General features: G+C 49.0%; 1 protein-coding gene across 7 annotated transcripts in view; it reads left to right on the top strand.

Moving 5' to 3' along the window:
• LOC110527298 (arf-GAP with GTPase, ANK repeat and PH domain-containing protein 1) overlaps positions 1-10275 on the top strand; it is a 249244-nt gene extending 238969 nt beyond the window's left edge. For all 7 annotated transcript variants that reach the window (XM_036982303.1, XM_036982301.1, XM_036982302.1 and 4 more), the window contains 2 exons: positions 7723-7978; positions 8938-10275. In XM_036982303.1, coding sequence (XP_036838198.1) covers positions 7723-7978; positions 8938-9147 — 466 coding nt within the window. In that variant the 3' untranslated portion in view covers positions 9148-10275. The remainder of the gene's footprint in view (positions 1-7722; positions 7979-8937) is intronic.
• The last annotated feature ends 2881 nt before the right edge of the window (positions 10276-13156 follow it).

Consider the following 13156-nt stretch of genomic DNA (forward strand, 5'->3'; position numbering starts at 1 on the left):
CATGCACCTAAAAGAGGCAGGAAATGACACGTATCTATTCTTCAGCTCCTGTCTCCAGTTGGCCCCAGATGAGAGTCAGAGACTGACACCAGCCCCCCTGTTTATCCCCGGGTAACCCCAAACAAGCACATTCCTCACCCCACGGTTTCCAACGGCGACAGAACCCCACTGTCGCTCCTCTCCTGCTCTGCGGCGGCGGAAGTCAACAGTCCCGCTAACAACCTCCTAACACAGGCTAATGAAGCTGTCAGTCAAACCAGCCCGCTGTTCTATTCACCAAGGGGTTGGTCATGGCTTTAACTGACGCTTGTAACACACACCTACACACACCTACACACACCTACACACACCCCTACACACACCTACACACACCTACACACACCCCTACACACACCTACACACACCTACACACACACCTACACACACCTACACACAACCCCCATGTATTTACCTCTCACCACTGTTTCTCAACCTACAGTACAGAGAGAACAGACAGGGTTGTACATACATGGGGTTCCTCTCTCTCAGGGTGGAATAGATTTACCTAAGTCATTATCATGATAATAATGTGTTGCTGTCATCTCACATGAACGCACTAATGGGAAACGTTGAAGTGTGTGTGTGTTGTGGTCGGGGGGCATTTCTTGTGAAAGGCTCATTGCGTTCGGACATGTTGGAGCCCTCGCTGGCATGACCTGTAGTGTTTAATTAGACTGGCTAGGAAATCTGCCTCCTGTGATTATTATTCACACACACACACACACACACACACCCTTCGTGTTCCCTTTTTAAGCATTTGCTGTAGGTGGTGAGAGAGAATAGGGGTTGTGGGGAGTGTGTGTGTGGTTGCATCCTGTGTGAGAGTGTGTCCCTGTCAGTCTGTCTGAGCAGGACCTGTGGTTAATTATCTTCACAGTGCTCCGTGGTGCTGCAGCCTGTCCTCTAATCCAATGTGATAAGTGAGACAAACATGGTGGAACAGTGAGCTGCAGTCAGACAGGTACCTCTCTTAGACACACGGAGGGGGGGGGGGGCCCTCAGGCACACACACCACCCTCCCCAGCTTTTGTCAGAGAGCCTTTCTGAGTAGCTAATTAGTCCAATTAGCCTTTCTAGTTTCCAAACTGCTCTCAATACTCTAACCAGAGGATAATGGTAGCATGCTACCCCTTAATGCCTTTCAAGATGAACACCAAATGTCAGTTGGAAAATCACTTAGTAATGGATTCATTCTTACTAGTGTATTTTCTCATTCAGGGGGGATAATGTCGCTGTGTGCTTGTCAGTAGGGTATATTAGCAGTGTTGGAAACAACAGTTTAGTGTTTCATTATCTAAGTCGGGGGGGGGGGGGGGGGGGGGGTGTTTGTCACGTGTTGTGGAGGCCATTGTAGGGGACATCCATCCTGTCATGTGATCGTGTGTGAATGTGGACACTTCATCTTCTCCCTTACAATGCTGTGCTGTCACCACCCTGAGTTTGTCCGTTCCCATTGTGTACAACATGGCGCGCGCGCGCGTTTGTGTGTGTCTGGGCCCTTGTCTCTGCCTGACCCAGGATCCAGCCCATAACAACTCTGTCCTGGAGAAGACCCAGACTCCAGCCTATAACAACTCTGTCCTGGAGAAGACCCAGACTCCAGCCCATAACAACTCTGTCCTGGAGAAGACCCAGACTCCAGCCCATAACAACTCTGTCCTGGAGAAGACCCAGACTCCAGCCCATAACAACTCTGTCCTGGAGAAGACCCAGACTCCAGCCCATTACAACTCTGTCCTGGAGAAGACCCAGACTCCAGCCCATTACAACTCTGTCCTGGAGAAGACCCAGACTCCAGCCCATTACAACTCTGTCCTGGAGAAGACCCAGACTCCAGCCCATAACAACTCTGTCCTGGAGAAGACCCAGACTCCAGCCCATAACAACTCTGTCCTGGAGAAGACCCAGACTCCAGCCCATAACAACACTCTCCTGGAGAAGACCCAGACTCCAGCCTATAACAACTCTGTCCTGGAGAAGACCCAGACTCCAGCCTATAACAACTCTGTCCTGGAGAAGACCCAGACTCCAGCCTATAACAACTCTGTCCTGGAGAAGACCCAGACTCCAGCCTATAACAACTCTGTCCTGGAGAAGACCCAGACTCCAGCCCATAACAACTCTGTCCTGGAGAAGACCTAGGATCCAGCCCATAACAACTCTGTCCTGGGGAAGACCCAGACTCCAGCCCATAACAACTCTGTCCTGGGGAAGACCCAGACTCCAGCCATAGCAACTCTGTCCTGGAGAAGACCCAGAATCCAGCCCATAACAACTCTGTCCTGGGGAAGACCCAGGATCCAGCCCATAGAAACTCTGTCCTCTGGGGAAGGCCCAGACTCCAGCCATAGCAACTCTGTCCTCTGGGGAAGGCCCAGACTCCAGCCCATAACAACTCTGTCCTCTGGGGAAGGCCCAGACTCCAGCCCATAACAACTCTGTCCTCTGGGGAAGGCCCAGACTCCAGCCATAGCAACTCTGTCCTCTGGGGAAGGCCCAGACTCCAGCCATAGCAACTCTGTCCTCTGGGGAAGACCCAGACTCCAGCCCATAGCAACTCTGTCCTCTGGGGAAGGCCCAGACTCCAGCCATAGCAACTCTGTCCTCTGGGGAAGACCCAGACTCCAGCCCATAGCAACTCTGTCCTCTGGGGAAGGCCCAGACTCCAGCCATAGCAACTCTGTCCTCTGGGGAAGGCCCAGACTCCAGCCCATAACAACTCTGTCCTCTGGGGAAGGCCCAGACTCCAGCCATAGCAACTCTGTCCTCTGGGGAAGGCCCAGACTCCAGCTCATAACAACTCTGTCCTCTGGGGAAGGCCCAGACTCCAGCCATAGCAACTCTGTCCTCTGGGGAAGGCATGCGTGCCAGGAAGCATTGAAGTGCTGCCTCCGCATTTCCTCCACACACACCCAGAGAGACGAGGGCCCAGGCCCCTGCCGAGACCCTCCCTGCCCACCCCTCCCTGGGGCTTTGTCCCGGGGCTCTGGCCCGTGTACCTCCGCCCAGCCTCCTCACTCTCTCCCCGGGACAGGCAGGAAGACCAGGGACATTCCGTCCTGCTAGGCTAGCCCCCGACCAGAGAGGGTAATGTGGCAGGCAGGCCCCCATACCTAGGTTACACCCCCTCAAACACACACACACAACCAAACGCAACACACTGTCTATTCTCTGGGGAGAGAGTTAATGAGATTCTACTGGGTTCCCACACCTCTAAAACTCTCCATCTAGTTGTATTTGTCTGTCTCTCTCTCCTCCCACCATCCTTTCTGTATAACCACAGAAGTTAGTGAATGAATATCCTCCTTCCTGGCCTATAGCTACTTTGAGACAAGTTTAGCCAGAAACCAATTTCTAACGTTTTGATATTAGCTAGATGTGTGTGTGTGTGTGTGTGTGTGTGTTGAGTAAGGGCACTCGGTGTGTGTGTGGATGTGTGTGTGTGTGTGTGTGTGTGTGTGTGTTGAGTAAGGGCACTCGGTGTGGATGTGTGTGTGTGTGTGTGTGTGTGGATGCTCAGCCACGGTTGCAGTGGTTTGAAGGAAAAAGGAAATCGTTGCCGGGGGTTGGGCCCAGTCATCCCGTTGCCGAGGCTTTGATTAAGAAGGATGTCGCAGGGCATCGATCCCCAGGGCTATAGATTGACTATTTTTATCATCTGTCCGTCTGCCCCCCTCGCGCTCTGATAAAACGCTTTCTCCTGCAGAGAGAGAGAGACCCTCCACACGCGGCTAATTTGTAATTACTTCCGTCAATGGGTCTGTTTGAGGTTAACCCTCTGAGACACCCTAAGGTCTCATCACTCATCTTCTGTTATGGCTGACGAGGCGACTTCGTTATCCCCTACACCTCAGACCTGTCAACATATAGGCAGTCCTAGACAGCCCTGTTGCCTTGAGAAGCCAGCATTTCATGACCAGTCCTTAGTGGTTCCCAGACAGTGGGTCAGAAACCTCTGGTGGGTGACTAGGTTGCTGTCATTGGCTTTGTTGAATTTGAGGGTCTCAAGAAAATTCCAAATCTTTGGCAGTGTTTAAAAGATCTTGAAAAGCAGTGCACTAACAGTAGGAGAGGATATGGAAAGGTTTGATTCACACTCTACATACAGTACCAGTCAAAAGTTTGGACACACCTACTCATTCAAGGGTTTTTCTTTATTTGTACTATTTTCTACATTGTAGAATAATAGTGAAGACATTAAAACTATGAAATAACACACATGGAATCATGTAGTAACCAAAATATATTTTATATTTGAGATTCTTCTTTGTTGCCTTGATAACAGCTTTGCACACTCTTGGCATTCTCTCAACCAGCTTCATGAGGTAGTCACCTGGAATGCATTTCAATTATCAGGTATGCCTTGTTAATTTGTGTAATTTCTTTCCTCAGTGCCTTTGAGCCAATCAGTTGTGTTGTGACAAAGTAGAGGTGGTATACAGAAGATAGCCCTATTTGGTAAAAGACCAAGTCCATATTATGGCAAGAACAGCTCAAATAAGCAAAGAGAAATGACAGTCCATCATTACCTTAAGACATGAAGGTCAGTCAATCTGGGCCTTCAAGAACTTTGTGCAGTCGCTTAAACCAAGCGCTATGATGAAACTGGCTCTCATGAGGACCGCCACAGGAAAGGAAGACCCAGAGTTACCTCTGCTGCAGAGGGTAAGTTCATCAGCCTCAGAAATTGCAGCCCAAACAAATGCTTCAGAGTTCAAGTAACAGACACATCTCAACATCAACTGTTCAGAGGAAACTGCGTGAATCAGGCCTTTGTGGTCAAACTGCTGCAAAGAAACCACTACTAAAGACACCAATAAGAAGATTCTTTCTTGGGCCAAAAAACACAAGCAATGGATATTAGACCGGTGGAAATCTGTCCTTTGGTCTGATGAGTCCAAATTTGAGTTTTTTCGTTCCAACCGCCTTGTCTTTGTGAGATGCAGAGTAGGTGAATGGATGATCTCTGTATGTGTGGTTCCCACCGTGAAGCATGGAGGAGGTGGTGTGGGGGTGCTTTGCTGGTGACACTGTCTGTGATTTATTTACAATTCAAGGCACACTTAACCAGCATGGCTACCACAGCATTCTGCAGTGATACGCCAACCCATCTGGTTTGCGCTTAGTGGGACTATAATTTGTTTTTTAACAGGACAATGACCCAACACACCTCTTGGCTGTGTAAGGGCTATTTGACCAAGAAGGAGAGTGATGGAGTGCTGCATGAGATGACCTGTCCTCCACAATCACCCGACCTCAACCCAATTGAGATGGTTTGGGATGAGTTGGACCACATAGTGAAGGAAAAGCAGCCAACAAATGTGGGAACTCCTTCAAGCATTCCAGGTGAAGCTGGTTGAGAGAATGCCAAGAGTCTACAAAGTCATCAAGGCAAAGGGTGGCCATGTTGAAGAATCTGAAATATAAAATATATTTTAATTTTGTTTAACACTTTTTTGTTTCCATGGTTTTGATGTCTTGACTATTATTCTACAATGTAGAAAATAGTAAAAACAAAGAAAAATCCTTGAAACAGTAGATGTCTAAATGTTTGACTTTTACTGTATATCCTGTCTTTCTCTCTCCTGGTGTGTGTATGTAATGCTCTCTCTCAGGCCTAACCCTCCACCCAGGGTAGGTCATTACAGAGGAAGTGAGCCAGCAGTGAGGTTCCACTATACTGTGTTCTCCATATCCTGGATAGTGGGGGACCCAGGACCCCCTGAGGGGGACTGTTGTTTCTAGGGATACAGGACAGCTCTATATCCTCACTCCTGTCCCTCCCCTATCCTCTCCCCAGGCCACTGTGGTTCCTCTCCTTTCTAACAGGAGGATTGATGCATGGATAATCCCAATTGGGCTGAAAGGCTGTGTTTACATGGCGGGGATTAGGGAGAGATTAGCGCTATCACATCACAGGATTAGATTGAGTGGCTGGAAACTGTTACCACTCTGTACTCACACTGCCCCGCTTCCCCTCTCTCTCTCTCTCTCTCTCTCTCTCTCTCTCCTGGTCTCTCTCTCTCTCCTGGTCTCTCTCTCTCTCCTGGTCTCTCTCTCTCTCCTGGTCTCTCTCTCTCTCCTGGTCTCTCTCTCTCTCTCTCCTGGTCTCTCTCTCTCTCTCTCTCCTGGTCTCTCTCTCTCTCTCTCCTGGTCTCTCTCTCTCTCTCCTGGTCTCTCTCTCTCTCCTGGTCTCTCTCTCTCTCTCTCCTGGTCTCTCTCTCTCTCTCCTGGTCTCTCTCTCTCTCCTGGTCTCTCTCTCTCTCATGGTCTCTCTCTCTCTCTCTCTCATGGTCTCTCTCTCTCTCTCATGGTCTCTCTCTCTCTCTCCTGGTCTCTCTCTCTCTCTCCTGGTCTCTCTCTCTCTCCTGGTCTCTCTCTCTCTCCTGGTCTCTCTCTCTCTCTCCTGGTCTCTCTCTTTCCTGGTCTCTCTCAGCGCTATGGGGTTTGCATGGTGTCTTTCTCCTTCACAGACTAGGCTAGTTAACATACTCCTAGTTAACCCAGTCCTAGTTAACCCACTCTTCCATTCACTTTTTTACCATCTGAACTCATTCTTGCTAAGAATGGTCCTGTGCTTCCCAAAGAGACCCAGTAGATATCCCTGTAACAGTCAGCCGATATCATCCCTGCAACAGTCAGCCGATATCATCCCTGCAACAGTCAGCCGATATCATCCCTGCAACAGTCAACAGATATCATCCCTGTAACAGTCAACAGATATCATCCCTGTAACAGTCAACAGATATCATCCCTGTAACAGTCAACAGATATCATCCCTGTAACAGTCAGCAGATATCATCCCTGTAACAGTCAGCAGATATCAACCCTGTAACAGTCAACATTTATCATCCCTGTAACAGTCAACAGATATCATCCCTGTAACAGTCAGCAGATATCATCCCTGTAACAGATATCATCCCTGTAACAGTCAACAGATATCCCTGTAACAGTCAGCCGTTATCATCCCTGTAACAGTCAGCAGATATCCCTGTAACAGTCAGCAGATATCCACACTGCTAGGTGAACTAGAACAATGGTGAACATCCCCCTTCTGTCCTATGTGTTCCTTCTCCAGGGAGGAGTGTGACTAGATGAACAGGTGGAGAAGATGATGTTAAGATCGTTCCTCTTAACCAGTAGTCTGTGTATTTCTCTCTCTCAGGGAGGAGCGTGACTAGATGAACAGGTGGAGAAGATGATGTTAAGATCGTTCCTCTTAACCAGTAGTCTGTGTATTTCTCTCTCTCAGGGAGGAGCGTGACTAGATGAACAGGTGGAGAAGATGATGTTAAGATCGTTCCTCTTAACCAGTAGTCTGTGTATTTCTCTCTCTCAGGGAGGAGCGTGACTAGATGAACAGGTGGAGAAGATGATGTTAAGATTGTTCCTCTTAACCAGTAGTCTGTGTATTTCTCTCTCTCAGGGAGGAGCGTGACTAGATGAACAGGTGGAGAAGATGATGTTAAGATTGTTCCTCTTAACCAGTAGTCTGTGTATTTCTCTCTCTCAGGGAGGAGCGTGACTAGATGAACAGGTGGAGAAGATGATGTTAAGATCGTTCCTCTTAACCAGTAGTCTGTGTATTTATCTCTCAGGGAGGAGCGTGACTAGATGAACAGGTGGAGAAGATGATGTTAAGATTGTTCCTCTTAACCAGTAGTCTGTGTATTTATCTCTCAGGGAGGAGCGTGAGCGTTGGATCCGAGCTAAGTACGAGCAGCGGTTGTTCCTGGCGTCGCTCTCGGGGGTTGACCTATCCCTGGGCCAGCAGCTGCTGAGGGCCACGGCCGAGGAGGACCTGCGCTGCGTCATCCTGCTTCTGGCTCACGGCTCCCGGGAGCAAGTCAACGAGACGTGTGGAGAGGGAGACGGACGCACCGCCCTTCACCTGGCGTGCCGCAAGGGCAACGTGGTCATCACACAGCTCCTCATCTGGGTGAGAGAGAGGACAATACCAACAGGATCTGTCCATGGTTCCTCACCCTGAATGTTGTCTGTAGACCAAGATGTTGCCATGTCAAATAACTTACTCTATCTTTCCCTCTCTCCTCTCTCCTCTCTCCCCCATCCCCCTCTCTCCTCTCTCCTCTCTCCCCCATCCCCCTCTCTCCTCTATCCCCCTCTCCTATCTCCCCTAACCCCTCTCTCCCCTAACCCCTCTCTCCCCTAACCCCTCTCTCCCCTATCCCTTTCTCCCCTATCCCTCTCTCCCCTATCCCTCTCTCCTCTCTCCCCCATCCCCCTCTCTCCCCTACCCCCCTCTCCTCTCTCCCCCATCCCTCTCTCTCCTCTCCCCATTCCTCTCTCTCCTCTCCCCCATTCCTCTCTCTCCTCTCCCCCATCCCTCTCTCCTCTCCCCCATCCCCCTCTCTCCTCTATCCCCCATCCCCCTCTCTCCTCTATCCCCCATCCCCCCCTCTCTCGTCTATCCCCCATCCCCCTCTCTCCTCTATCCCCCTCTCCTCTCTCCCCCATCCCCCTCTCTCCCCCATCCCTCTCTCTCCTCTCCTCTCTCCCCCATCCCTCTCTCCTCTCTCCCCCATCCCTCTCTCTCTTCTCCCCCATCCCCCTCTCCCCATCCCTCTCCTCTCCCCCATCCCCCTCTCCCCATCCCTCTCCTCTCCCCCATCCCTCTCTCTCCTCTCCCCCATCCCTCTCTCTCTCCTCTCCCCCATCCCTCTCTCTCCTCTCCCCATCCCTCTCTCTCCTCTCCCCCATCCCTCTCTCTCCTCTCCCCATCCCTCTCTCTCCTCTCCCCCATCCCTCTCTCTCCTCTCCCCCATCCCTCTCTCCCTCATCCCCCTCACTCCTCTCTGCTCTCTCGCCATCCCTCTCTCCTCTCTCCCTCATCCCCCTCACTCCTCTCTGCTCTCTCGCCATCCCTCTCTCCTCCAGTACGGGGTGGATCTGATGGCGAGGGACGCCCACGGTAACAGCGCGCTGGCTTATGCACGGCAGGCCAGCAGCCAGGAGTGTGTTGACACGCTGCTGCAGTACGGCTGTCCCGATGAACGCTACCCACTTATGGCCACGCCCAACCTGTCCCGACGCAACACCAACCGCAACAACAGCTGCAGCAGCACGGGCAGCACCGCACTCATATAAACACTACTGCCCCCTTCAGGAGGCCTCTGGGTACTGCGGCTCGCAGGATATTAACAGGCTAAACACACATTGTGACATTATATGCATATTACACACTCAAAATCCTGACTGAAAAAAAACTGTGACATTTTTGGAAGTGAGGGGCTTGGAGAGAGTCTGAATTGGGAGAAAATTACTGAACTCTTTTGGGAACCACTACTTCTGCACTCCTTGTCTTAGTGCACTCATTGACCTCTTACCCTCTCCACTCTGACACTAATCTCACACAGAAGACACTAGCACTCCTGTTGCCGTTGATGAAGCCCTCTGTCCTTTTGGCTCTCTGCCCCACATCATGATGACCCCCTCCCCCGCGTGCTTCGGTCCAATTATCAATTTCCTCACAAGGCCCTCCCCTGTAAAAGCATGGGGACAGGAGGTGGCTTGGCATTACTTCCGGGTGGAGTCAGGTCATCGGCTTCCCCCACTGCTATCTACCTGGCTGCATGTGGCCCTAAGCATGATGGGACATGGGGAGGAGGTGGCCAAAATCACGTGAAAAGCAGCGACTCCCCCTTCTCATATACCCTCTATTGACTCCCCCTTCTCATATACCCTCTATTGACTCCGATCTGCAATCTGCTCCCAGCTTCAACCCAGGCCACACACACACTATATCACTACTATGTCACTGCTTTCTCAGCTGTACAGAAACAGAGGCCTGCGGGTTTGGAAAGACGTTGGATGTTTGAAGAAGGCCTCTGTAGCATGTTGTGGAAGGGGGGGTTGCTTTTCACTTAAGTTATGGGAGCTCTACCTTGTAACATGAGAACTACAAAGAACTACAAAGAACACTGATCAACTGAACAGAACTCCTCTACTACTCTGGTTCTTCTTTAGTTCTCCACATAATCAGTGTTTCCCCTCTCTTCTCTTCAGTAAATTATGTGATCTCTTTCTCCTGTGGATGTTTATTTTTTATTTTTTAATGTGGAACAAAAATATCTTCTTGTATAAACAGTTTAAGAAAGTGAGAGAAGAAAATCCTAAATATCGGATATTCCTTGGAAGTAAAACAGAAAGTGTGATAGCATGACAGACACTTTCTCTTTTCAATTAAAAAAAAGGTTGTTCATCCCGTCCACATTGTGTTTATCTCGTTGTGAATTACTGGACCAATGAATCAGTTCTACAGAGAAGTGAGTTTGTCATTTCTATTAGAAGCCACTTGCTAGGTGTAAAAAGCGTGTATGTATTTCCAGGCTCAGGGACCAGAGACGGTCAATTCTATGTGATCTTGAAACCCCCACAATTCCACTCGCCTCAACAACAGTCTTAGATTTACATTTCATCCGTTCAGAGGAACAGTCCACCTCCAGAATGTACAGGAAGCATCGTGATGCTCAGCATCAGACCATCAGCCTTCTTCAGGATCATCGTACGGTTGGTCCACCACACAGAGACCAGGGGAAAGTGTTTTCTGTTTAGTGTTTTATCCTTCTGCATATTATTCTGCCTTTTCTTTACTTTATCAGGTCCTCATATACACTGTATCTGCTGTTTCAGCTGGAAACGCATCGTGATAATGTCTTGTTGCATATGGACCGGCAGAGGATGGGAGGAAACGCATCGTGATAATGTCTTGTTGCATAGGGACCGGCAGAGGATGGGAGGAAACGCATCGTGATAATGTCTTGTTGCATAGGGACCGGCAGAGGATGGGAGGAAACGGATAGGCAGGACTCTGTCATGTTCCTGTTGATTACTTAGGTGTGGTGCAGGTATCAGTTGTCAGGTCCATACTCCCGTTCACTAACACTGATCTACAACTGATCCAGGAACAGCATCCACGGTGTAAATGTAGCACTATTTATACTAGATGGGCTCATCAGTGTTCAATCTATTTCATTTAATCTAAGAAGACGTTTGTCTGACAGTTCAATCCATGATGGGCTGTCAGCTTTTGTAGAATATCTACGATCTGATGGATACTGTTTCTTCATAGAATTAGACTGTTCTGATTCGGAGAAGAGTTCCTAATTTGTGCCCCCTCTGAGTTTTCCCCTTGTCAAGTTGACTGACATCATATATGACGTCATAGGTCAGGATAGACTCTGGGCCGCCTCCCATCAGGTCTTCTGAGGTACTCGGCATGCGTTTCCTCCATCCTCTCTCTGTCATTGGATAGCCATGTCTGTTGCTCCCCAACCAATCATACAGTCTCTGCCTCTAGAATCTCTTCGTTTGCGTCCTGAATGGCACCCTATTCCCTTGAACAGTGCACTACTTTTGACCCGCGCCCATAGGATTCTGGTTAAAAGAAGTTCACTATGTAGGGAATAGGCAGCTATTTGGGATGCATCCTTTCTGCTCAGTGACTCGATAGGAAGGGCTTCTCTGCGTCTGGAATCCTACTGTGTGTAAATAATATTTTACTTCTCTCTCTTCCTCTATCGCTTTTCTTTCTCTCTTTTTGAAAAGCTCTTTTGGTGGTGATGTCATGATGTATCTGAAGGAAGTAGGAAGTTCTTTACTCTGAGAGCGTCGTGTTCTCTCTGCGGTTTGAGTGGAGGTTTGCCGATGCCCATGTGGTGTTTTTATTGGGAGAAATAAGCCAGTGATGGGTTGACTGAACGTTGCTGGAATGTTTAACATCAGGGGCTTTCCTTTCCTCCTGTCCCTCTTCGTGTTGCCAACGTCTCTGCTCTGCACACGTCCCTCTGCCTTTGCCTGTTCTTAAACCTTACTGTGTGTGTCCTCGTGTGTGATATGAGTCTTTCTCCCCCCAAACCATTCCTAAGCGTCAAATGCTCCCGTATTTATGATTGCTTTTGCCCTTGATGTTTGTTACCTTTGTGTGTGTGTGTGTGTGTGTGTGTATAAACGCCTAATATAAGTAGTGACTCCTGCCTCACCTGTACAGGTATTAAAGCAATATGGAGGACAGGTATAGATGTCCATGCTAACGTGTGTTAGGTGTTTCTGTTTAACACACCTTGCAATACCTGCGTATGCTGTAGACAAGCCCATACATCACACACACGCTTCTCTGCGTCCGATAGAAATGTGAAAAGAGCTAAACATGTTGAGTGTGATTAACATGAGAAGTGCTGAGGCATCAGGCTTTGTCCACAGGCAGCCACGAACACTAAAGTACACCTGACCAAACCTTTATTGAACATTATTGAACCTTATTGAACCTTATTGTTGCAGTAGCAGAAATAGCAGCGTTAAACCTCTCCCTCGTCACTAGAGGGATTTCTCCAACTTAATAACACTTGTGAGGTTTTGACTGAGGAGGAGACCAAGTCGTTTTATTTCTGACAAAACGATGCACTACGTATCCAGTTTGATGCTCTCGTCAGCCCTCTCCTCTCAAAGTCTTTCCTGTAGAACACTTTTGCATGGATGGATGTTTGTGTAGATCCCTGGTCTCTTCCCTCATATTGTCTGCTGGCCTGAAACTGTTCCTATCTCAGCCACTGGCTCTCACACTAGTGGGAGATATGAAGAGGTTAGACATCGTATTGGACACAATCCTCATTGGTGGTCAAGCTGCTCTCCCTTCCCCCTCTGAAGTAGCCAGTGGAAGTCATTATTAGCCAATAGTGTGAGCTGTCCTCCCTTATAGTTGGGTTCAGGAAGCATCAAAAAGCTAGCCTGGAATCCAGAAGATTGGTTTCAATGGTGAAACGGAGCATATCAGTTTGGTTTCCAGGCTGTCTAGAATCTCCTCTTTAGACGTGAGACGTTGAGACATGTATCAGTGTCCCTGCCAGGGAGAAGAGCACTATGGGGGACACACTCACCATGTCAATCAGTCTGGTGTTACTTACGTACCATTAAACCAGCCACAGCTCTCCCTTCTATACATGCCAGTCGACACATCAGCACAGCGTTCACCACATGTACATAGATGTAATCAACAAACCGTAATAAACAAACTATGGTCATTTGTTTTTGTTTATTTGGTTCCCGTGTGTATTTGGTGACCTCTTTGTCGTTGCTCATTCATCCTGTATGTAGCTAC

This window comes from Oncorhynchus mykiss, chromosome 7 (genome assembly GCF_013265735.2).
Source record: "Oncorhynchus mykiss isolate Arlee chromosome 7, USDA_OmykA_1.1, whole genome shotgun sequence".
Lineage (NCBI taxonomy): Eukaryota > Metazoa > Chordata > Actinopteri > Salmoniformes > Salmonidae > Oncorhynchus > Oncorhynchus mykiss.